Raw genomic sequence first — 21,258 nt, 5'->3', positions numbered from 1 at the left:
GGTGATCCGGGCTGGGGGGGTGGCAGCCGGTCCTGCCCCGGGGTGCAGGCATGGGGTACCCAGGAGAGCTGGGCTGCGGTGGGGCCGCAAGCCCGTGAGGTTGGCTGCGCTAAGCGGCTGGCTTGCTCCTAGCACAGGCACATCCAGCTACTTCTGGCGAGGGCGAGCGATCCCAGGCGGAGCGATGTCGGAGGCCGTGGATCTGTCCTTCCTGTCGGACGCGGAGAGGGATTTGATCCTGCAGGTCCTGCAGCGCGATGAGGAGCTCCGCAAAGCAGAGGAGAGGAGAATCAGGTGAGGATGGGGCTGGGGCCGGGCAGCTTTCCACACTTTGCTTTAGAAGTGGCTGGAGGGGCGAGGGTGTGGGCGGTGGGGCTGGGGCGGCAGCTCTGCCCCAGCCCCCGGGGTCCCGGCGTGGCTCTGACAGCTCCCTCTGGTGCTGGGGTCCGAGCAGGCGCCTGAAGAACGAGCTGCTGGAGATCCGGCGCAAGGGGGCCAAGCGGGGCAGCCAGCGCTACAGCGAGCGGACGTGCGCCCGCTGCCAGCAGAGCCTGGGCCGTGTCAGCCCCAAGGCCAACACCTGCCGGGGCTGCAACCACTTGGTGTGTCGGGACTGCCGTTCCTACAGCCCCAACAGCTCCTGGCGTTGCAAAGTCTGTGCCAAGGAGGCGTGAGTACCTTGGGACAAGTGGCAGGGACCTTCTGCGTGCTCCTTCTGTCCCCTTCCTCTTCCCAGTCACCCCAGGTTGATGCCCCATGGTCAACCTGTCCTAGCCCAGCTGGTCTTCTCTAGCGCAGGGCGGCTGTCTCTGCTGTCACTTCCTGGGGGGGGGGGGCACCCATGGTTGGGTGATGGAAAACTGGGTTGTGCCCCACTCTTGGGTCTCCTTCATGCTCACCCTGCTCCTTTTCCCCCCTTACTTGACTCCGCATCCCCCCATGCCCCTCGTGCAGCCTGTGTTTCAAGTACCCCAGGTTTCCTCCCTCTCAGCCTTCCCTGTCCTACAAAACCTGTCTTGCTCCTGCGTTTGCTGGGCGTGTAGCTGGGCCCATCATCTGCCCAGCGCATCGTCTCTGCCCAGCCACCTGCCGAACGTGCCCACTGTCCCCGTGCTCTCCTTGGCTGGTGGCAGCACCGAGGGTGGCGTTAGGGCGCAGGGAGCAGGCCCCCCACTGCCCCTGACTGCCCCCCACTGCCTCCCTGCCCTGCAGTGAGCTGAAGAAGACAACGGGCGACTGGTTCTACGACCAGAGGGTCAACCGCTTTGCCAACCGGCTGGGCAGCGACATGGTGCGGCTGTCCCTGCGGCACAAGTCGGCAGGTAGGGGTGCCGCAGCGATGCCTTCTCCTGCAGCCCAGCCCTGCGGGATGCTCCGGCTTTCCCTGGCACTCCTCTGCCCAGTGCGGAGTTGGCTGGGACCAACTCCTGCTCCAGACTTGGAGCAGTGGTCCTCCTGATGCCTCTCTCCTTCCAGCCAGCAAAAGAGAGACTGTGGGACAAACCCTCCTCCAGAAAGCCCAGCTCAGCGAGCCCAAAAGCTCCTCCGCAGCCCGGCAGCAGAGCCCCCCGGCACCCCAGGAGGGGTCCAGGTGAGGATCCCTGCCATGTCCCTGGCTCCGGGTGCCAGCCCTCATCTGCTGTAGGGACGGGAGGGACGTTGCTGCCCTGCTCGGATCATTGGCGGCACAGAAGCTCTCTCTCAGACCGGCCTTCTCGCCAAACAGGACATACCTGTGGTTTTGTTTGTCTGCAGTTTGTTTCTGGATGCCTCAGACCCTCGGGATGGCAAAAGCGACACAGAGTCCATGGAAAACATGAGCCTGGATGGCTACAGACCTAGTCCTGGTGGCGTGGGGGGCAGGTGAGGGGCTCCCTGGGTGGGTTGTCCTTGGCAAGGCTGGCCTGGCAGAGGATGAGGACCTTCATCTCAAGTGTGTTTTTTCTCTGTCTAGTGAGGGGGAGCTGGCTCCTCTGGCTGGGCCAAAACCTATCCCTGGGCAGGCAGGTCCTCTGCTCCCCAGGCTGGGGTGCTCTGGGGAGCTTGTGTGGCTCTGGGGAGCTTGTGGGGAGATGGCACTTCCCGACCAGTGCTTGCTCTCCCGGCCATGCTCTTGGCCTGGGACAGACCTTTCTGTGTCCTCCGCAGGAGTAACTCCCTGGAGAAAGCTGCCCCTCTCCGAGATGGAAAACAGGTTGCTGCGCCAGGAGGACCTGCTGCCTCCAGCCTGACCCTCCCTCTCCGCTCCAAAAACGCGTTCGCTGACAGACGGGTGCGTGCCGCTGCTCCAGCAGGCTCAGCCCTGTCCTGGGGCACGGGGCTGGGAGCCCCGTGGGGTGCCCAGCCCTGCCCTGCTCTGAAGGGACCTTTCCTCCCCAGGGTGCCGCCGTGGGGAGCCGCAGCAGCACCTTGGTGGACGAGCACGAAACGATATTCAAGAAGAATCCCCGGCGGGTGGTGAGGCCCGCAGGTGAGAGCTGCGTGGGTACAGGGGGGTTTGGGTGCCGACATGGCAGAGGATAGGCGGCCGCTTCTCCCTGGGCTGCCGCAGGTTTTCCGTGCGGATGGGAGTGTCTGGGGCAGCCCCTTGCTTGAGGGAGCAGCAGGGCTCTGCTAGTCCTGCACCGTGCCGCTGCCTCCTGCCTCACCATCTCTCGTGCAGACTACACCAAGTCGGTGATTGACCTGCGCCCAGAAGACTTCGTGGGGGAAGGCGGCTCTTTGGGGGACAGGAGCAAGTCGGTCCCTGGCCTCAACACGGAGCTGGTGAGACCCTCGGCGTGCTGCGGAGCTGGCTGCCAAGTGGAGGAGCCGGCTGCCAGGCCAGCCGTGCCCTGCCGCTCCCCACGCAGGCGGCTTGTCTCTCTCCTTGCAGGAGGAGGAGGAGGAGGACATCGATAACCTGGTGGAGATCCATCGCCAGAGGGTGGCCCGGGGCAGCATGCGCAGCGGCACCTCCTTGGTGAGTCCCTGTGGTGTGGCCATGCTCTGCTCCGCTGCAGGAAGAAATGATGGAGAAGGGCAGCGCCGACAGGTTGGGGGGAAGGGAGGCAGGGCAGGCAGCTCCTGGGGTGCATGGGCAAGAGCTTGGGGCGTGGGGGCTTCCTCCCCTTGAAGGGAATCAAAACGCAGAGACCTAGCTCTCTTCCAGGGAGCCTGCGTGCAGGTGGGAGGCACTCAGCAGCCATCCCCAGCCACGGAGGGGTGAGAGGGGCTGTGCAGAGGAGGCACGGGGAGTAGCCTTGCTGAGGATGAAGAGGGACCGTCAAGTGATGCTGCCCTGGCTCAGCCCTGCCATGTCTTCCAGAGCACGCTGGGGAGCATGGTCAGCATTTACAGTGAGGCCGGCGACTTCGGCAACGTCGCGGTCACCGGGGGAATCTCCTTCTCCCTGAGCTACGAGCAGAAGACGCAGACCTTGTTCATTCACGTGAAGGAGTGTCGCCAGCTGGCCTACGGGGACGAGGGCAAGAAGCGCTCCAACCCGTGAGAGCTGGGGGGGCGATGGCTGGTGGCACTGCTGGTGGTGCTCAGCTGGGTTGTGGGATGCCCACCTGAGATGGGAGCTGTAAGCGGGGGGGTCTTGGCAAGGCAGGAGGTCTGGGGTTGCCCTGGGGGACTTGGGGGGCTAAGTTGTGGGGCGACTTTGGTGAAGCGCTGCCTGCTCCTCCCTTCAGGTATGTGAAGACCTACCTCCTGCCCGACAAATCCCGGCAAGGGAAACGCAAGACGACCATCAAACGCAACACCATCAACCCCCTGTACAATGAGCTGCTGAAGGTGAGTGGGGATGGGCTGGGGTGCAGCCCACTCCCCACTGCAGGGCCGGGCAGGCATTCGGCCCTGGGGATGCTGCTGGAACAAACCAGGGGAGGGATGGGCTCCAAAACCTGAGGCGGGGGCTCTGAAGAGGACCCATGTCCAGACACTGCACCCTGGAAGCTGGAAAAACCCACTCGCAGGCTGGGTCGCTGCTCTGATGTGGCTGTGGTGTCAAGCCCCAGGTGCTGTGGTGGGGTGGAGGCACAGCTGCAGATGTGAATGTGCATGTCACAGCCCGTGTTCCTGGCTCCTGTGGCATCTCCCGGAGCTGGGGCCTTCTGCTTACCCTGGATGTTGCTTTCCATGGAGAAAGCTCCTGGGCCATTGCAGGCAGGTTACAGTGGTGGTGGTGGGGGCAGCACGGCTGCAGAGGCAGAGATAAGGCAGTTCTGGGCCCCAGGGCAGAAGCACTTGGCGCTGCCCTTCACCGTCCCCGCTGTGGCCACCACGGGGTGGTGAGACTGGCTGGCTCCGTCCCCGAGCCTGGCAGTGCATCGCTTAGGCCAGGCGCTCTCTGGACAGGAGGGAAGTGGGAACTGTGGTTTGCTTTCCAGGCTGCTGCAGCCCCGGGTTTGCTGAGGTCTCATGCTCGGACCACCTGAAGCTCAGTGGGCTGGCAGAGCTTCGCTTGTGGTGGGACGGCGTGGGGTGGCTGGATGCCATGAGTCCTAGTCCTGGCTCTGTATGGGCTCTGAGGACTGCTTGCCTGGAGAGCACGGGCTCCTGCACCACTGCCCCAGGACTCTGAGGTTTCAGCAGGCTTGGAAAGGAAGACGAACAGTCTCCTGTGTGCATCCATTGCTCCTCAAACCTGTCTCCTCTCCTGCTCGAGAGCCGTGGCTGATGGTGTACGCCAAGCCTGTCCCCTGTCTGGCACGGCCTGCTCACTGGTGGTTTTCCTGTCTCTCTTCCTAGTACGAGATTAACAAGTCCCTCCTGCTTGCGAGGACGCTGCAGTTCTCGGTCTGGCACCACGATCGCTTTGGCCGCAACACATTCCTGGGAGAGGTGGAGGTCCCACTGGATGCCTGGAACTTTGAGAGCCACCTGGAGGAGTTTCTGCCCCTGCATGGCAAGGTGCTGGCTCTGCCACCCCAGCCCTGCTGCCTGCAGCCTCCCTTGCCTGGCCCTGTCCGGGGGGTAGCCCTCAGTGGGCAGAGGGGTGCAGAGACCTCGGCCGAGAGGTGCCAAAAGGCTTGTGCCATATCAAATCTTTGGAGAAATGAAGACCCCAGAAGCAGACAGCAGTACTGTCGTAGTAAAAAAAGGGCAGATCTTCTGCCTTCAGCCTAGATTCCCTCCTCCTCCTCAGTAAGTCCCCTATGTGATGCTGCAGGACTTGTCTCTGCCCCATCAGGTATTTTCATTCTACTTGCTTGATTGCTCCAAGAGCGCAGCTCTTCCTGGCTCCCTGCTCCAGCTGGGAAGAATTGGAGCCAACTTCAGGGAAACAAATGGGGGAAATCGGGTGTGACATCCTGCTGCGGGTTGCAGAGCCAGGCAGTGAGGGCCTTCGTGCAGCTTGATGGCGGCAGCAGATGCTGCTGCTGGACTTAAGTCTGGTTCTCTAGAGTAGCTCGTACTGTGGGCTCAGCCCTCGGCGTTGCTGGGGCTCGAGCAGCTTGTGGAAACCCCTAAAGAGAGTTTCCTAAGGGAGGTGATTGAGCCAAAGTAGGATCCCGAAGGGGTCCCAAAGGAGCTGGTGTGAGTCTGACCTGGTGATGCTGGGGAGGGTCTGCAGGCATTTGTGCTGGCTAAACCACCCGTAGGAGAAGCCAAGCCCTTTGGCGCAGCATGGGGAGGTGCTGCGTGCAGACCAGGCCATCGCCATGTCTGCTTTGGCCTCTCTAGCAGTGTTTGATAAGTCTTGCCTCTTTGCAGATTGGGGCGGATGCTGCTGGTCTCCACCAGTACAAGGGGGAGCTGGTCGTCTCCATGAAGTACATCCCATCTTCCAAGCACCCCGGGGCCGGGAACGGCAGGAAGGGTGAGTGCTGGAGCTCCGGAATCTCTGTGTAGCCTACGGGACCTGCTCATGGCCGGGTGAGCTGGGTCTGGGTGGGTTTCTTGGGTGGTGCCACTGCAGCCTTCTCCTCTGCAATGCCTGCAAGGCTGCTCTGGGTCAGGGCAGACCTGGCTGTCCTCGGGCTGGCCGAGCGGTCCCAGTGCTTTCCTGGGGCTGGACCAGGCTTGGACCATTGGGCCCCACGTGAAGCAATTGTCTGCCTTCACCTCAGCAGGCAGGGCCAGTAAGGGAGGAGGCAAGAGGAGATACTAGCTGGGGATCTGTACCTGCCTCTGCAATGAAGGCTGTTCAGCAGGACCTTTCCAGAGGTTTGCGGTGGTGGAAATTAAGGTTGATTAACTCTTGCTGTGTTGGGTTTTTCCTAGGCAAAACGGGGGAAGGCGGTGAGCTCCAGGTCTGGATCAAAGAAGCCAAGAACCTCACAGCTGCCAAATCCGGGGGGACCTCAGACAGCTTTGTCAAGGGGTGAGTGTGGGTCCCAGGTAGGGGGGCAATGAAGGCACTGTCCTCCCTGGCTGCATCCCAGGGCACTTCCCAGAGCTGCCGTGGGGACCCGGGGGAGGGAAGGGTCTCTCTGCTAGCTGCCCCGCACTGCCTGCGTTGGTATGCTGAAAGTCAGCGTCTGCCCAGAGACAAGATGCTCCGGTAGCAAATGCTCTCCTGGGTTTTGGCTGGTTGAGAGGTTGCAGTGGGAGGCTGTGTGCAGGGCAGGGCTCCAGCTGCCATCAAGTCATCTTCCCAGAGGCCACCAAGCCACCGGGCAGCATGGCTGGGGGCGAGCAGGCTCTAGTCCTTGCCCTCTCCCCTCCTTAGACCACTTGCAGTCTGCTGAGCGGCTTCTCAGGAGGCAGGGCAGAGACCCAGCCCCTTGCAGACTGTCGTGGTCCTTCTTCCTGAGCCATATCAGGGAAGGTGGGCTCCACCTTCAGGGCCAGGTCCTGGGGTGCTGAGGTGCCCCAGCCCCTGAGGCAGAAGGCAGTTGCATCCGTGCTGCTAACCCAAGGGGCCGCTTCCCCCAGCTACCTCCTGCCACACAAAAACAAAGCCTCCAAGAGGAAGACGCCTGTGGTGAAGAAGACCCTGAACCCTCATTACAACCACACCTTTGTCTACAACGGCATCAACCCCGAGGACCTGCAGCACATCTGCCTGGAGCTGACGGTCTGGGACCGGGAGCCACTGTCCAGCAACGACTTCCTTGGGGGTGTCCGTCTGGGAGTGGGCAACGGTGAGGAGCCCTGGGGTCCCATCAAACCCTGGGGACAAGCAGCCTTGCTTGGGCCTGCCTTGCACACAGGAGGCTGCTCCGGCAGTGACTTCTGCCCACGTCCGTCCTTTCTCCCAGGCATGAGCAACGGGCAGGCTGTGGACTGGATGGACTCCACAGGCGAGGAGCTGAACCTGTGGCAGAAGATGCGCCAGTACCCAGGCTCGTGGGCAGAGGGGACGCTCCAGCTCCGCTCCACCATGGCCAAGCTGAGGCCGTAGGCTGTGGCACAGGCACTGGGGCTCAGCCGAGGGCTGGCACTGCTGCTCGGGAGCCACACTCGCTGCACGGCCTGGCAGGGCTGCCAAACGTGGGTTGGTTGGTTTTAGTTTTTTTTTTTTTGCTTATACTTTAATAAAGATGACCTTCTCTAAACAGGCTTGAGAAAAAAGTCTTGGCCTAGCTTCGTTTAAAGGGTTTTCCTTTTGTCTTAGGCTTTGCACCAAATGGAGTCCTTGTAGACCCTCCCTTCTTCCCCTCCAGGCAAAATGCTTTGAAATGTGGTTGGATTTTTTTCTTCTTTCCATTCTTCTTCCTCCTACCGCCTCTGTTTCACAGTCTGCTCCCTCCTTGTCTTCTCCACTCTCCTCCCACAGGATCCTGCCGGCTCCAGGGCTGGGGCAGCCGTGCCCAGCCCAGCCCGAGCCCTGGCTGCGGGGCCAGGATGGAGCTGTGCGGGGTCACCTTGGGGGAGCTGGGGGTAGTGGTCCCCAGGAAGGATTCATTTCCTAGGGCCTCTCTGCGACACACCTTCTGCCAGCACTGACTTTTTATACAAATTTATTTATTTCAAGTTAATATTCTACTGCCAAAACAGTTCCCAGGAAGGGTGCCCCGTGGCTGGCGGAATGGGAAGCGAGGGGTAGGGTGGGGATGGCGAGCCCTCGGGGTGGGCTGCGTGCTGGCTGGCTGCTGCTATTGCCTTTGCTGAGCATGGGGCCCTTTTGCTTTTAATTAAAGGCTTTCTGGCAGGACCCTGGCAGCAGCGCCTGCTTGGCAGGGCTGACCCCAGGCTGGGAGGAAGCGGGTTCAGGTTGTGCATGAGGTGAGGATGGCCGCGGGGAGGGTAAATCTACTGTATTATAGAGGCTGTCGCACTGTTGCCCTGCCTGTCCTGCCCGCTCCCCATCTGCCCCCTGCCCTGGGCTGTGAGCGGAGGCACTCTGGTGTCTCCCGCCATGGTCCTGGCTGGGCTGAGGCATCCCACCCCACAGCCGGAGGCTGCTCCTGGCTGCTGGGCAGTGGGGACACTGCGGGCACGTGGCCCCCGTCCCTGTTTGTGCCTCTGTGCCAGAGCAGCCAGAGAGGGGCTCCCCTTCCCCTGGAGGTTCTCAGCACCCTGGTCCTCCTCTACAGTGGGCGACTAGAAAAGCAGAAAGGAAGGTGTCCGTCCCCTGAGGGCGGCGGAGGGGGGGGTCTTCCCCGGTGCTGCCTCACTCACAGGGGTCTCCGCTCTGCGCCCGCCGTGCCGCCTCCCGCTCGCTCAGCAGGTAGGTGTCGATGAAGAGGAAGAGCTCGTCGGGGCTGACGGGGGAGATGTAGCGCTCGCGGTCGGCGCCCGCCTTGTCCAGCAGCACCGCGTTGAAGTGGGAGCGGGTGAGGTGCAGGAACTGCCTGGGGGTGCAGGGGGGAGCCACCGATCAGGGCTGAGCCTGCCCGCCCCATGCAACCGTGCTCAGGTCCTCCTGGGGTGGTGGCACCCATCTCTTTCTCAGGGCTGTGAGCTCCGGGAAGGTCTGGTGATGCTGTCTTCAGACTTGCTGGGGCTGTCCCCGCATTGCACAAGCCCCTCTGGTGCAGCAGGAAGGGGCTGTTCCCGAACCCAGCTGCAACCTTAGGCTTTGCCATCCCCAGAGGCATCCCCATCCCTGGTCCTCTCGCACAGGCACCTGGCTCTGCAGGACAGCCCCCCGTCCCCCCTACCTGAGCTCCTCGATGATGCCAAGGGACAGCTGATGCTCCCGGATGCGTCCCACCTCGTGCGGGGGCTGCCCCACCAGCTCGATGGTGGTGACGTGACGCAGGTCCAGCCCACAGGCGGCTTGCTGTGGAGAGGAGAAGCAGTGAGAGGGTGCCGGGGGTGGAGGTGGGAAGGGGGGCAGCGGGAGGGTCTCCTCACCTGCAGCATGGAGATCTGCATTTTGTAGTAGCGGTTAGAGGGGTCAGGGGCCGAGATGACGAGGAGGCGGCGTTTCTCGTGGAACTGATCCAGCAGGCTGGCGGCCGAGTTCACATCTGTGTTGATCTGCATGGCTGGGGGCGAGAGGCCAGCGTGTGGGGAGATGCCATTTTGCACCCCCCATCACCCCTTCGCCCTGCCGGGCAGCATCTCTCCCCTGAGCACCGGGCATCGCTGTGGGCAGATCCTGCCCTGCCCTGCGCCACTTACGTGCACAAAGGGGCTGGGAGCCCGTCCATTGCTGGGTGGACTGGCAGACGCGCAGGGAGGTGCCCTGCCGCTCGTAGCCCCCGTCGCACAGGTACTCGCAGGTGGCACCGTAGTTGTTGTTATCGGAGGTGCAGGAGACGTAGCCGTTCTGCGGAGGCTTCAGGACAGGGCAGCGCCTCACTGCGAAGAGGGAGGCTGGGTGAGGGCTGGGGGTGATGGTGCACGGCCCCAGCCACGGGGAGCGGAGCCTGGAGGCAGGGGGAGGCAGCCAGCAGCCCCAGGGGAGCCCGCTTCACCTTGGACGCGGACACTGAACTTGCAGCTGGCTCGGTTGTACGCCTGGTCATGGGCGGTGTAGCGGATCACGTGCTCTCCTTCGGGGAATTCTGAGCCAGGCTCTGGGCCCCGCAGCATCACCCTACACCCAGCAGATGGGTTTCTCCGTCAGGGCCCCGGGAGGGGGCACCCAGCGTGGCCCCCAGCCCTCGCCAGCGGTGCCCGCAGTGCCTCCGCCCTCACCTTTTGATGACGCCGTCAGCGGAGTCCTTCACACGGGGGGGGTCCCAGTAGACAGTGGCAGTCAGCTTGCCTGGCTCGGCTATCCGCTCCCGGGAGTCTGGGCAGCGGATCTTGGGAGGCTCCATATCTGCCCGCAGGGAGGAGAGGGAGTCGGGGAACCTGTGGGTGCTGGGGCTGGGCTACGAGAGCCGGGCACTGGCCCTGGCGCTCAGCCACCCCAGGGATGCTGTGCACAGCCCAGGCACCCCGGAGCCAGTAAGACCTGCTGTAAAGGCACCACTGAGTGCCCCGATCCCGGACGAACGTGCCCTGCACCAGCCTCTGCCTTGGGGCTAACAGCACCACAGGGAGCAGCGGGGACAGGGGTCCCAGGGCCAGGAGGTGCAGGAGGTGGCACCTGGCAATGCCTGGGTCGGATGTGGGGGTGATACCTGCAGGCACCCCAGGGATGGAGGGTGGCCTGCCCTTGTGTGACCCAGCAGCATGGGGCTGGGAGAACAGCAGGATGAGAATTTACCTACACAGATTGGCTCGCTCCCGCTCCAGCGCCCGTCCTCCATGCAGACGCGGCTTCGGTCGCCCTCCAGCTGGTAGCCAGGCAGGCAGGTGTAGTCGCAGCGGGAATCCATCTGCACGCCAGCTGAGCACACATAGGAGCCCCGCAGCACCGCCGGCAGCACGTGGCACCGGATTTCTGGGACGGAGAGAGCAAAGAGGGGAGGGAAGCGGCTGCCCGGCCATGCTAGTGGGCAGAGCACCCAGGACTGGCTGCCGGGGGTGCTTGTGGGGATGCCAATAGCCGGGGCACACTCACGTCGGCAGTACGCCATCCCAGACCAGTGGCGGCTGGGCAGGCACTGGACGGCGCTGGGCCCCACCAGCCGATACCCGCGGGTGCAGCTCAGCTCACAGCGCGTCCCCAGGCTGCTGCGGTAGGACCCCCCCTGGGGGGAGTAGCAGGTGGCCTCTCCGCGGTGGATGTTGAGCGTGGCACACCACTGGGGCACTGGGGGAGAGGAGGGAGGTGAGAGGGGTGCCTGGCCCCGCTGTGCCTTGGTTTCCCAATGAGGACCCGAGGGATGGGTTTGGGTGCCGTTACCTCGGCGGTAGTCCAGGGCAGGCTCGGGGGGGGTTCTTCCACGTACACTTCATTGGTGTGGCTCTCGGCCGCGTAGTAGCCGGACCCTGGGGAGGAGGAAAGAGACGAGGGGGCTGTGTGACGGTTCTTGGCCGCAGCAGCACCCAGGTGACAATGCCTCCCCGGGCAGCTGCACCCTGCAGCCCCAAAACATCCCGCAACTCCCAGCAAGCAATCCCACCCCTGGGCAGACCCTGTCCTGCCATCCTTGGGGTTGCCACCAAGGGTTAAGTTGGGCAGACAGCGAGCGCAGTCCCCAGCAACATGGTGTGTGCTGGCACCAGCCCGCAGACTAAACAGTGGCAGGAGCAGCCGCGGTTATGGCAGGAAACGGGTGCTGGCGCAGAGTGGGCTGGCACTGACCCCCGGCTTGGCGCTGCCGGGAAGTCCTCCTTCCACCCGCTCCCGTGGCACCGTCCCTGCCACCGGGCATCCCAAGGGAAGGAAGAAAGCTGCTCTCTCCTGCCCATCTCAGTGGAGCCCCTGGCCAAGGCAAGGGAGGAGAGGCACGCTGCCTGGCCAGGGGGTTGGCGGGGATGCAGCCCCTCGCTTGCATGCCAGGGAAAGATGAAGCTGCTGGAGGGACGGTGCTGGAGGGGCTTGGCTGGAGCTGCTGGCCCCACGCCATCCGTGCTGCGCAGAGGGGCCCCTGGCCCCATGGACGGGGGGAGGACAGCCTTGCGCCATACTTGTGGGCCACCCTCTGGCCCGCACCATGCCCCCATGGGCAAGGGACCAGCAGGCGGGGAGGGAGCCGTGCAGGGGGAGAGTGCTGCCGCCCTTCCCCGCAGCCCCTCGGTGCCTCGGCCGGCCGCGGCATTCCCCAGCACTGAGCTCACGTTTCCGCCGCGTTTCCGCTGGCCCCCGCCAGCGCTGCCCCCTCCTCGCCGCCAGCCCACCCCACCGCACTCCCTGCTCTGGCATGGCAGGGATGCTCAGCCTGGGAAGGGACCCCGGGTGAAGCAGCAGCCCCGCTGCGGTTGCACCCATCTCCCCTTCCCCTGCTCCGGGTTTTGGGAAGGGGATATCCGCTGAGGCCAATCCAAGCAGCAGCCCCGCCGTCACGGGGAGGAAACTCCATTACAAATCTTTCCAACATGAACTTTACTACAGAGCTACTCCCCACCGCTTCCCACAAACTTCGTTAAGTCGCCCACTCGTTTCCACAAGCCTTTTCTCCTGACACGCTTCCCACACTGCCACAGCTGCCTTGGGGAGTGGAGGGGCCCAGGGTGAGCACAGGGCTGGCATCTGCGGGGCTGGCGGTGGGGATTTGTCAGACCCCCTGCTTGGGCTGCTTCCTGGGGGGGCTGCCGAGCCCCCCTGCCAGGGCCCCGGGGACGGGGTGCGCCGTGTCCCCGCAGGCAGATGTGCCATTTAATTGCGATGTTCCCTTTTCATGCAGGCACTGCCTTTTCCTTCTCACCTGGGGCCAGCTCGCAGCCCCGGCTGCAACGGGCAGGAGCATCGCCAGCCAGCTGTGCTGGCAGCGTGGCAAGGGGATGGGGACGGGAGCAGGGAAGTGCCCGAACAGGGCAAGCGCTTTTGATCCTTGACTTGGCTGCCTGGCTGCGGGAGGGGGGGTTGGATCTGAGCATTCCATTCAGGCAAACATCTGCCGGCCGATGGCCCCCGCGGGAGCAGGGAGTCAGCAGGAAAGCTGTACTCCCGCAGGCAGGGGCGTGATGGAGAGGCTGGTTTTCTGCTCCTCTCTGGATGCCTCCCAGCACCCCCTCCGCTCTTCCCCGTACCCCACAGCGCACCCCCCCAGGCACCCCATACCCCGCAGGCACCGATGCTCTCCTCAGCATCGCTGTACCAGGGCACCTCTCCCTCCCCTCCCTCCCCACCGCGAGCCCCCCGACGGGAGCGGGACCCTGCAGGCTGCCATCCCCCGGGAGCCCCGCTGCGCCTGCACACCCCAGCACTCACCTTCGTGCCACGTGGATGACACCAGCCTGGCGAGGACAACCAGCAGGACGGGGGCTGCCTCCTGCGCCATGGCCGGGGGTCCAGGGGCCGGCCAGCCCACCTGCTGCGCTGGGTCCAGGGGCAGCCGCGAGCCCCGGCGAGGATGAAGAGGGGCTGGAAACAGGACGACGGCCCCCTCCGTCGGCTTGTCACTGCACAGACGCCTGACCCTCCTGCCTGGCTGTGCTGCCTGTGCTGAGCAAACCTACTTTTCCCCTCTGCTGCCCGTCCCAAACATTCAAAAGCTGTGAGTCAGGCCCAAAGTGATGAGATTGTCAAAAATAATAAATCCCAGGATCGCCCGTTTTCCAACGCACCTCCTGCTTCTCCGAGGCTTTAAAAGGTTGTTGGATTTTTTTCTTTGCAAGCAGAAGAGCCAGGAGCCTGTTTTGACACAGGAGAGAGCCGAGCTGAGCCTGTGCCAGAGCTGCCGGGCTCCGGGAATGGGGGTCCTGGGGGGTCGAGGGCAAAACCGCGGGAGCCAGGACCCTTTTTCCACCTCTTGCCAGGAGGGAGGGAGAGACCTTGCTGCAGACGGCGGGCTCCGAAACCAGTCCCGAGGCAAGCGTTTCCAGCTGGGGTCTGTTTTCCAGCTGAAGTTCAGCCCCCGCGAGGCAGAGATAATGAAGCACGTTCGTTAGGACCCGCCACCCCACGGGGTCGGGCGGGAGGCGAGGCAGGAGCTGGAGCCACCTGGGATTTGGGCTCTGGAGCACAGGACCACATGGGTGAGGGGAGACGAGAGACGAGCCTGGCACGGACAGGTAGGAGAGTTGGCGCGGGGTGGCGGAGGGGGGGAGACACATGGTGCCTGAATGCACTAATTATGTGGCAGCCAGGCTGGTAAGCACACTAATTAATAACATAGCTGTCCTGAGCAGGAGAGGGCTGCCAGGAGGCTGTTGTGCGGGGCTGCTTGCTGCAGGGTGTGGGGAGCCCACAGTCCCTCGCAGCCTGGGGACGTCCTCAAGGAGGGGCTGGGGTGCTCACCCCATGGCGGGCAGGAAGCCCGTCGCTTGCTGGCATGGTGGCCGTGCCACGTGCTGGGGCGCAGGGCGGCTGCCCCGGCTGGTCCCTGCTCTTCAGGGGGACACCTGGGCAGGAGGTGGGGGCCACGTTGGGGCTGGGGCTGCATCGCCAACCGCTAGGGCAGGAGAGCAGGGACTGGGTTGCACGGTGCAGGCAGGGGGAGGACGGTGCAGGCAGGAGTGGCACGGAACAGGCAGGAGGTGGCCCCCGGCAGGCAGGGGGCGGCACGGGGCAGGTAGGGGGCGCCCCCGCGGGGGAGGAGCGGCGCGCCTTCGGGCGCGCTCGGTCATTTCCGTGAGCGCTCGGCAACCTCCGCCGCTGCTCGGGAGCCTCCGGCGGGGCGGGGCGGGGCCTGCCCGGCGGGGCGGGGGGCGGGGGCTCGGCGCGGCCCGGCCCGTCCCGTCCCGTCCCGTCCCGTCCCGTCCCGGCAGCAGGCGGCCCGTGTAGGCCATGGCGTCCCCGTCGCGGCGGCTGCAGACGAAGCCGGTGATCACCTGCCTCAAGAGCGTCCTGCTCACCTACACCTTCGTCTTCTGGGTGAGCGCCGGGCCGCGGCCGCCCCGCCCCACCCCCGTGACATGGCGCGGCCGCGCTGCCCTGTCGCGACAATCGCGAGCCACGGCGGCTTTCCCCTCTCCCCAGGTGTCGGGCATCGTGCTGCTGGCCGTTGGCGTCTGGGGCAGGGTGAGCCTGGCCGTCTACTTCTCCCTGCTGGACGAGAAGGCCACCAATGTCCCCTTCATCCTGGTGGGTGCCGGCACCGTCGTCGTCCTCCTGGGCACCTTCGGCTGCTTCGCCACCTGCCGTGGCAGCACCTGGATGCTCAAGCTGGTGGGTGGCCCCAGACGGGGCAGGACGGGGTGCCATCCCCTCCTGACCCATCCCGGCACATCTCATCCTTCCCCGTTCCATCCTACTCCATCATGTCCTATCCATCCCATCCTGTCCCATCCCATCCCATCCCATCCTACCGCATCCATCCCATCCTACCCCATTCCATCCACCCTGTCCCATCCCACCCTTTCTGCCCGCAGTATGCCATGCTCCTGTCCCTCATCTTCCTCATCGTCCTGGTGGCCGCCGTCGTGGGGTTCGTCTTCAGGCATGAGGTGAGTCTGGGCAGCCGCTGCTGTCTCCTGATGCTGTGGAGTGAGTTTGATGCTGGTTTTAACCCAAGTGCAGTTGCAGATGTCGCTGGAGGGACAGAGGTGCCGCTGGAAGCCGTGCTTAGTTTAGCTAAAATGGGGTTACAACAGCCCAAAGAGCAGCTTGGTCCCCGTAAGGACCGATACGGTCTCTATAAGGATGAGGCTGGGTGCAGGGTCCGCCTGGCACGGCACGCTGCCCCTCCACCAGAAGAGGCGAAGTAGCCCTGGACTTTAATTTCTGGCTGTGGTCTATCTTCTGCAATAATTTCTGTAATTAAAGCTCCTCTGAGGGTTCCCGTGCTGTGGAGCAGCCTGCTTGGGGGGGAGTTGGCACTGCGCAGGTCCTTGTTATTACACGCAGCATCCCTGCTGCCACAGCGCATCCCAGCCTGCCCTTTAATACAGCGTTTAATTGCCTGGGTGGCCGGGGGAATGTTTGCTGGTCACGGCCAGAGTCATTCCTGCCGTCGCCGAGAGGTGACTAATGCAGGGCCGTGGGTCCCGAAGCGCGGGAAGGGATGGCACTGCCGCAGAGACCTCTCTCTTGCAGATTAAGACAAACTTCGAGAGTAACCTCAACCTGGCCTTGAGGGACTACAACGTGACCGCGGATCAGCACAGCGAGGCCGTCGACACCATCCAGAGAACCGTGAGTGCCCCAGGCTGGCGTCTGGATGGCGGCGGGTGGGTACGCTCTCCTCGCCCCGGGGTGTCCCCTGTGACCCCCTGTGGTATCGGCGTCCCCGTCGTGGTGCTGGGGGTTCTTTTGTACCCCGGGCTTTTGAGGTTAGGAGGGTGAGATGGGGGCAGTTCCTGGAGAGGCGAGGGCAGGGGAGCCGTGGGAGTGGTGGTAGGACTAAGGGGTCGGTACCCTGGCGTGACCATGCTCCCCAAATGTGCTTCCCCCTCCAGCTGCACTGCTGCGGGGTGCAGAACTACTCGGACTGGGAGAGGACTGAATACTTCACCCAGAGGGGCATCCCCCGGAGCTGCTGCAAGAGCCAGGACGACTGCTCAGAGGAGGATCTGAAAGACCCAAACAAAGCCAAGCTGAAAGTGTTTGTGGATGTAAGTTAAGCTCAGAAAAATCCCCCTACCAGTCCGGGAGGTGGGGAGGGCAGAGCTGGGTGGGTGGAGAAGGGCTTGCCCTTCCCTGGGAGGCTTGAAAGGAGAACTACTCTCAATGCAGATGTGCTGCGGGCCAGGGACTCCCCTGGGGTGGAGGTAAGGGAAGGGTATGGAGGAACGAGCCCTCCCTCATGTCTGAGTTCCTCCCTACTCCTTCCTTGGAGGTCAGGGACCAGCCGGACCCAAGCGTTTGCGCTGGGGGCTGTGTGTTTTGGAGAACGGGTGAATAAGGAGGTCATTTCCCAGTAAAGTTCATTTTGGCAGCGCTGTCGTCTCCTGGTGACCGTGTGAAGTCCTGACCCGGTGATGAGCGTGGGTGACCTCATCCGGCAGGGATGGCCGGGTGATGCAAGGGATGTTCCTGTGATGAGTCACCTTGCTCAACCCAGCGGTCCCGTTGGGAACAGCCCAAGGGCAACGCTCCCCGATAACGCAGCTGGGCTGGGAGGCCAGTTGGCGCAGCACTGATAGGGAGATGACTTTGCCGAGGTCAGGCAGGAGGGTGGCAGCCAGAAGCCTTCGGCTGCCCGCGCAGGAGCATCTTCCCCTGGTGCTGCTGGTGCTCTGGGAAGGTGCCGGTTTGTGCTCCTACGGGGTGAAAAGCACTGGACCCACGTGCTCGCTTTCCCTCCCTGCAGGGTTGTTTTTGCCTGGTAACGTCAACGATGGAGTCAAAAATGAGCATTGTGGCTGGAATCTCCTTTGGCATTGCGTGCTTCCAGGTAAATCTCCCTTGCCTGGCACAGGAGGAGTGCCGAGTGAAGCTAGCGTCTCTCCGGAGGTATTTAATTTCTGTGCAAAGTCTGGTGTGTGTACAAAAGGCACAGCCTGTTTCAGCCAGGGAGGAGCAGCTATTCTGCAGATTCCCCTTGGGTTTAATCTCACCACTGTGCAGTCTCCAGTCTCTTAAACTCAGGGCTGAAGCACCAGCTCTGTTTCTGTGGGCCCAGGTTATTTGAGAAGAGCTCCTGTCTGAAACAACCGACTTGAAGAAAAACCAAACGGAGCCTGTGCTGTGTCGGGCAAACTCCCTCCTGTTGGCAGGAATCAAATCGTGCCCTTCCTTTTCCTACCCACCGACCTCCCTTTTTTATCAGGAAGGCGTTTTGGCATCACTTCTGCGTGGCTGGGTCCCTGCGAGCGCCCGTGGGGCACCGCTTGTGCTGGCGGCTCACGCCCCGCACACTGCCTTACCTTGCGATTGCTTCCTCTCCCTCCCGCTCCCCAACCTCTCCTTTACTTTATCCTGTAGGACGCTTCCTGCAGGAGTCGCAGCGGCAGTGTGCTTGCCGGCCCCTGCTCCGGCAGGCTTTATCCCGGCAGGAAATGAGAGGCCCCTGCCCCCAGCTCCGCCACGCTGGGCGTCGGGCACGCTGACGCCGTGGTGGGGTTTCCCGAGGTGCCGAGGGTTTTCCGATGCATCTCAGCGGCAGCAGAATGCGCAGCCGGCCCTTCTTCAGCTGGTTTGTGGAAGCTTGCGGGGCTGTTGGCGCTAAGCAGCTGCAGAGCGAGCTCGGCTGGCCTTGACTTTGGAGGGGCTTGAATTCACCCTCCCCTTGATCCGGCACGCAGAGGCCGTGGCATGAGCCTCAAGGTGCTGCTCCCCGGGACCACTGGCTGACCGCGCCAGCACGGGGAGAAGGAACCCTGCCAAGATATTTCTCCTGTAACGAGTGTGTCGCCGTGCATTTCCCGTAATGGGTGGACTGAACTGGGGCAGAGGCGGGAGCCAACGGCCCCTGGCTGCAGCTTGTGCTACCAGGTGCTTTCGGTTGCGGCTGGGAGAGCCTGAGAGCCGGAGCCGCTCTGCTGTGCCCAGCTGCTCACCCCGGTCTCCTCCTCAGTTGGCCTGTGCTCGCTGTGGGGTCACCGAGACGTGACCGACACACAAACGGTGAGCTGCACGCTCCCAGCTGCGAAATTATCTCGGCTGATGCCAGGCTTGGGAATTGTAACTGGTTCCTGGCTTTTATCGCTCTTTCATCAAGCCTTGCTGTGTCGTGTGGCCGGCAGGGACCCATCGTGCAAACGTGCCTCTAACTTTGCTTGTGTAGGTCAAACTCCTGCAGGATCTGGCCCTAAATGTCTGCACAGGGGCTGGGAGGCCACGTTGTGATAACAGCAGCGTGTCCTTCAGATGTTGATGCAAAACCAGCAACCTTGCTTCCCCGCTGCCCTTGCAACAGGGAGAGGTAGCTGCTGTTCTCTAGTGGCTGTGTAATTGGCTGTGACGCTCCTGATATCTGTGTAATCTCCAAAATTGCCATAAAACAGTAGATGCTTCATGAAGCAAAATGTAACAGGACGGGACACGGAGCATCTCTTGTGAGGAGCTTGTTTGGCTGATGCCTGCCGGGATCCTCCGCTTCAGCCTCTCTCAGTTACTCCGAAGCAGGGTGCAGCAGCCCGTGTTGTGGTTTGTAAATCCCACTGTCCATCCTTGGATTTTATAAAACTGATGCTCTGGAGCAATTTGTTAGGCTTTTCCCCTAAAACACCACGTCCTGGTTTTGGCTACCTCTGATGTGTGGGGTTTTTTTTTCTCTTTTTCAGTTGGTTGGCATCATTCTTGCCTGCTGCCTGTCCCAGTACATCACAAACAATCAGTATGAGATGGTGTAGCTGGCCCCCAGCACGCTGTGGCTGTGGCCGGGTACGTCTGTCCAGCGATGTAAGGTCGGTGGGCTGCCTCTGCATCCCTGGCTGCTGCCTGGTCACCCCTGGGGACCTTCAGCACGGCGGCGGGTACCACGTGTGGGGGATGTGGGGATAGAGGGCAACTGCAAGACCGTGTCTGCTACCTCTTTTTAAGCTGTATGTGAATCCAGCCTTGTCTTTGTCTTGTGCGTTGCAGGGTATGCTCTCCGCAGCCGGGGAGGATGCCACCACCTCCAGTTTTCCTCTGGATGCCGCTTTGTGAAATCTTGTTTTGAACTGACTGATCTTCTTCTCAACTAGCTCGTAGAAACGAGTGCAGCAGCTGTCCTGGTGCGCTCAGGGACTTGTCCTAACACTACTCTGCTGTGCCACCGCGTGGGATAATTAGTGTAGCTGCGGTGGTTACAGCAAGCGCGCTCCTCCGGGCGCCGCAGCCCCCGGCTCTTTCCTCGGCGGCGCGCTCAAGTGCTGTGCCATGCGGAACCGACCGTGCTGGTGGCCTCGCGGGACTCCCAGTGCTCGTCTTCGGTGCTTCCGTCAGGAAAGCGATGCTTCCGCTCATCTCCAGCAGCCTCTTGACGTCCCCTCGCTCTCTGGACGTGGTTGCTCTCGAGATGGGGCTGTTGCCACGTTAAAACACGGCCCTGCCTGCCTGAAGCCCTTGGCTCAGCAAGGTCTCGGCGTGTTGCCAAGCTCTCTCTCATCCCTGCCTTGGGTTTTATATACTTTTTTATAGTTGTACTTTTTTAAGTACAGGCTGTAGTGATTCTTTGTAAGCTGTAGTGAGGTTTGGTGATGTAGCTCCTGGTGCCTTTACCTTGGTAGGTGTCCTTGCACCAAGTCAGCTCTGACTTGATTGTCAGTATTATATGCTGCTTTAACTCGTTTTGTGTATCGAGTAGAACTCTTTTGTCCTGAGATACAATAAATATTAAGATATTTTACTCTATGAAATCGCCTTGGCTTTTCTTTTGATCTCCTGGAAATTCTTCTGCTCGAGTCACTGCAAAGAGCAGCAAACGCCCCTGGGAGGTAATCCGCTCGCCCCGGGCCAGCCGGTAACCTCTGGACCATTGCAGCTCACATTTCTCCAATGCTCACTGGTGCACTTGTGCTTACAAATAACTTCTGTAATTGAATTTTCTTCATAACAGCGATTGTGTAACAGTGCTGAAGCAGAAGGCCTGGAGCATCCTAGCCCAGGAGCTGGGCAGATGAGTTCAGCCCCGTGCAAATGCGTGCATCCTCTGCCAGCCGGTCGCTCGCTCGGAGGAAAGGGCAGGGCAGTGCTGCTGGAGCTGCCTGCATCCCCAGCCTCTCCCCAGGGCAAGAAACATGGAATTAAGCTTTCATGTTTTTTTGGTACTGCTCACCTTTGGGCTGTTTCGTCGGCAAACCTTTGCCTTACGGAGCGTGATGCCGCAGTGGTGCGGTGAAGCTCCTCTCCAGCCCAGCTTGGGGGATTTTCAGGTCTCAAGCACTGAACTCGCAAGGGCTGTGGCTTGGAGCAGCCGGCTGGCTGCCGAGGCTGCCTATCCTGCTCCCAGGGAGGAGGCAGGCGTAAAAGGAGGGGTTAAGCCACGGGTAGGAGTGGTGGCCCTTTGTCAGCGTCAGCCCTCTGGCAAATGCTGCTGCTCCGGTGCTGGGTGAGCTGCCCCAACCAAACCACCCCGTGGTGCGGCAAATGACCCAGTACTGGGCAGCCTCGCTGCTGACGGAGGAACCTGAAGGGGAACACCCGAAACCCTTACATTGCATTTAACCTGGGTGAGTAAATCAGGCTGTTGTCAGCGCCTGGCTGGCTGAAAGCCTCCTGGGTCGGGACGGTGAGGCAGAGTGTGTCAGAGCACAGAAACCGGGTTGGAGAGATTGGCTGATGGCAATTAATGGATGGATGGAGACAGGGCAGGAACACGTGAGAAGCAGGGCCAGGTTTGGATAAACCCATCCTGATTAGAAAGCCTGCACAGAGGGAAGCGACCGTGCACTGGTCTGCACCCCTGCCTCTGCAGGCAGCTTTCTTCCCGGGGCGGACGGCGGAGGCAATGCTGGGTGGGCAGGGATGGTGCTGGCCGAGGGTGGCACGGGGAGCCCGGAGGTTTCCTAGCTGCTGCAGGAAAACCAGCACTGACTGTCTGTGCCGACCTGGGGAGTGCAGAGGCT

At 62.3% G+C, this 21,258-nt stretch overlaps 3 protein-coding genes across 6 annotated transcripts; 2 read left to right on the top strand and 1 right to left on the bottom strand.

The window, feature by feature from the left end:
• The first annotated feature begins 123 nt into the window (after positions 1 to 123).
• Positions 124 to 7,575, top strand: SYTL4 (synaptotagmin like 4). Its single transcript, XM_050913944.1, has 16 exons — positions 124 to 294; positions 455 to 670; positions 1,213 to 1,322; positions 1,477 to 1,591; positions 1,756 to 1,863; positions 2,149 to 2,272; positions 2,380 to 2,470; positions 2,663 to 2,766; positions 2,876 to 2,962; positions 3,308 to 3,486; positions 3,678 to 3,780; positions 4,738 to 4,899; positions 5,704 to 5,809; positions 6,214 to 6,313; positions 6,868 to 7,076; positions 7,194 to 7,575. Exons 1-16 carry the CDS (start codon positions 185 to 187, stop codon positions 7,334 to 7,336), a joined length of 2,067 nt encoding a protein of 688 aa, XP_050769901.1. The 5' UTR covers positions 124 to 184; the 3' UTR covers positions 7,337 to 7,575.
• A 310-nt stretch (positions 7,576 to 7,885) lies between these two features.
• Positions 7,886 to 13,639, bottom strand: SRPX2 (sushi repeat containing protein X-linked 2). Its single transcript, XM_050913945.1, is given in 11 exon segments — positions 7,886 to 8,729; positions 9,039 to 9,160; positions 9,235 to 9,368; positions 9,505 to 9,684; positions 9,801 to 9,922; positions 10,024 to 10,150; positions 10,541 to 10,717; positions 10,838 to 11,029; positions 11,123 to 11,155; positions 11,158 to 11,208; positions 13,094 to 13,639. Coding segments are annotated over 11 exon segments (1,389 nt in total). The 5' UTR covers positions 13,164 to 13,639; the 3' UTR covers positions 7,886 to 8,548.
• A 34-nt stretch (positions 13,640 to 13,673) lies between these two features.
• On the top strand, positions 13,674 to 20,044 carry TSPAN6 (tetraspanin 6). Of its 4 annotated transcripts, none has more exons than XM_050913948.1 (9): positions 13,674 to 13,896; positions 14,596 to 14,698; positions 14,804 to 14,992; positions 15,196 to 15,270; positions 15,860 to 15,958; positions 16,222 to 16,377; positions 17,076 to 17,159; positions 18,991 to 19,090; positions 19,292 to 20,044. In XM_050913948.1, the coding sequence occupies exons 2-8, from the start codon at positions 14,612 to 14,614 to the stop codon at positions 19,057 to 19,059; spliced, it is 759 nt and encodes a 252-aa protein (XP_050769905.1). In that variant the 5' UTR covers positions 13,674 to 13,896; positions 14,596 to 14,611; the 3' UTR covers positions 19,060 to 19,090; positions 19,292 to 20,044. The 4 variants fall into 4 exon arrangements, with proteins under 4 accessions (XP_050769905.1, XP_050769906.1, XP_050769907.1 ...); XM_050913949.1 differs by having other exon boundaries at positions 14,593 to 14,698; XM_050913950.1 differs by having other exon boundaries at positions 13,675 to 13,896; positions 14,609 to 14,698.
• The last annotated feature ends 1,214 nt before the right edge of the window (positions 20,045 to 21,258 follow it).

The sequence above is a fragment of the Gymnogyps californianus genome, unplaced genomic scaffold, assembly GCF_018139145.2.
Source record: "Gymnogyps californianus isolate 813 unplaced genomic scaffold, ASM1813914v2 HiC_scaffold_251, whole genome shotgun sequence".
Lineage (NCBI taxonomy): Eukaryota > Metazoa > Chordata > Aves > Accipitriformes > Cathartidae > Gymnogyps > Gymnogyps californianus.
The sequence above is the reverse complement of the archived record's forward strand: the minus strand, read 5'-3'. Positions and strand labels throughout refer to the sequence as shown.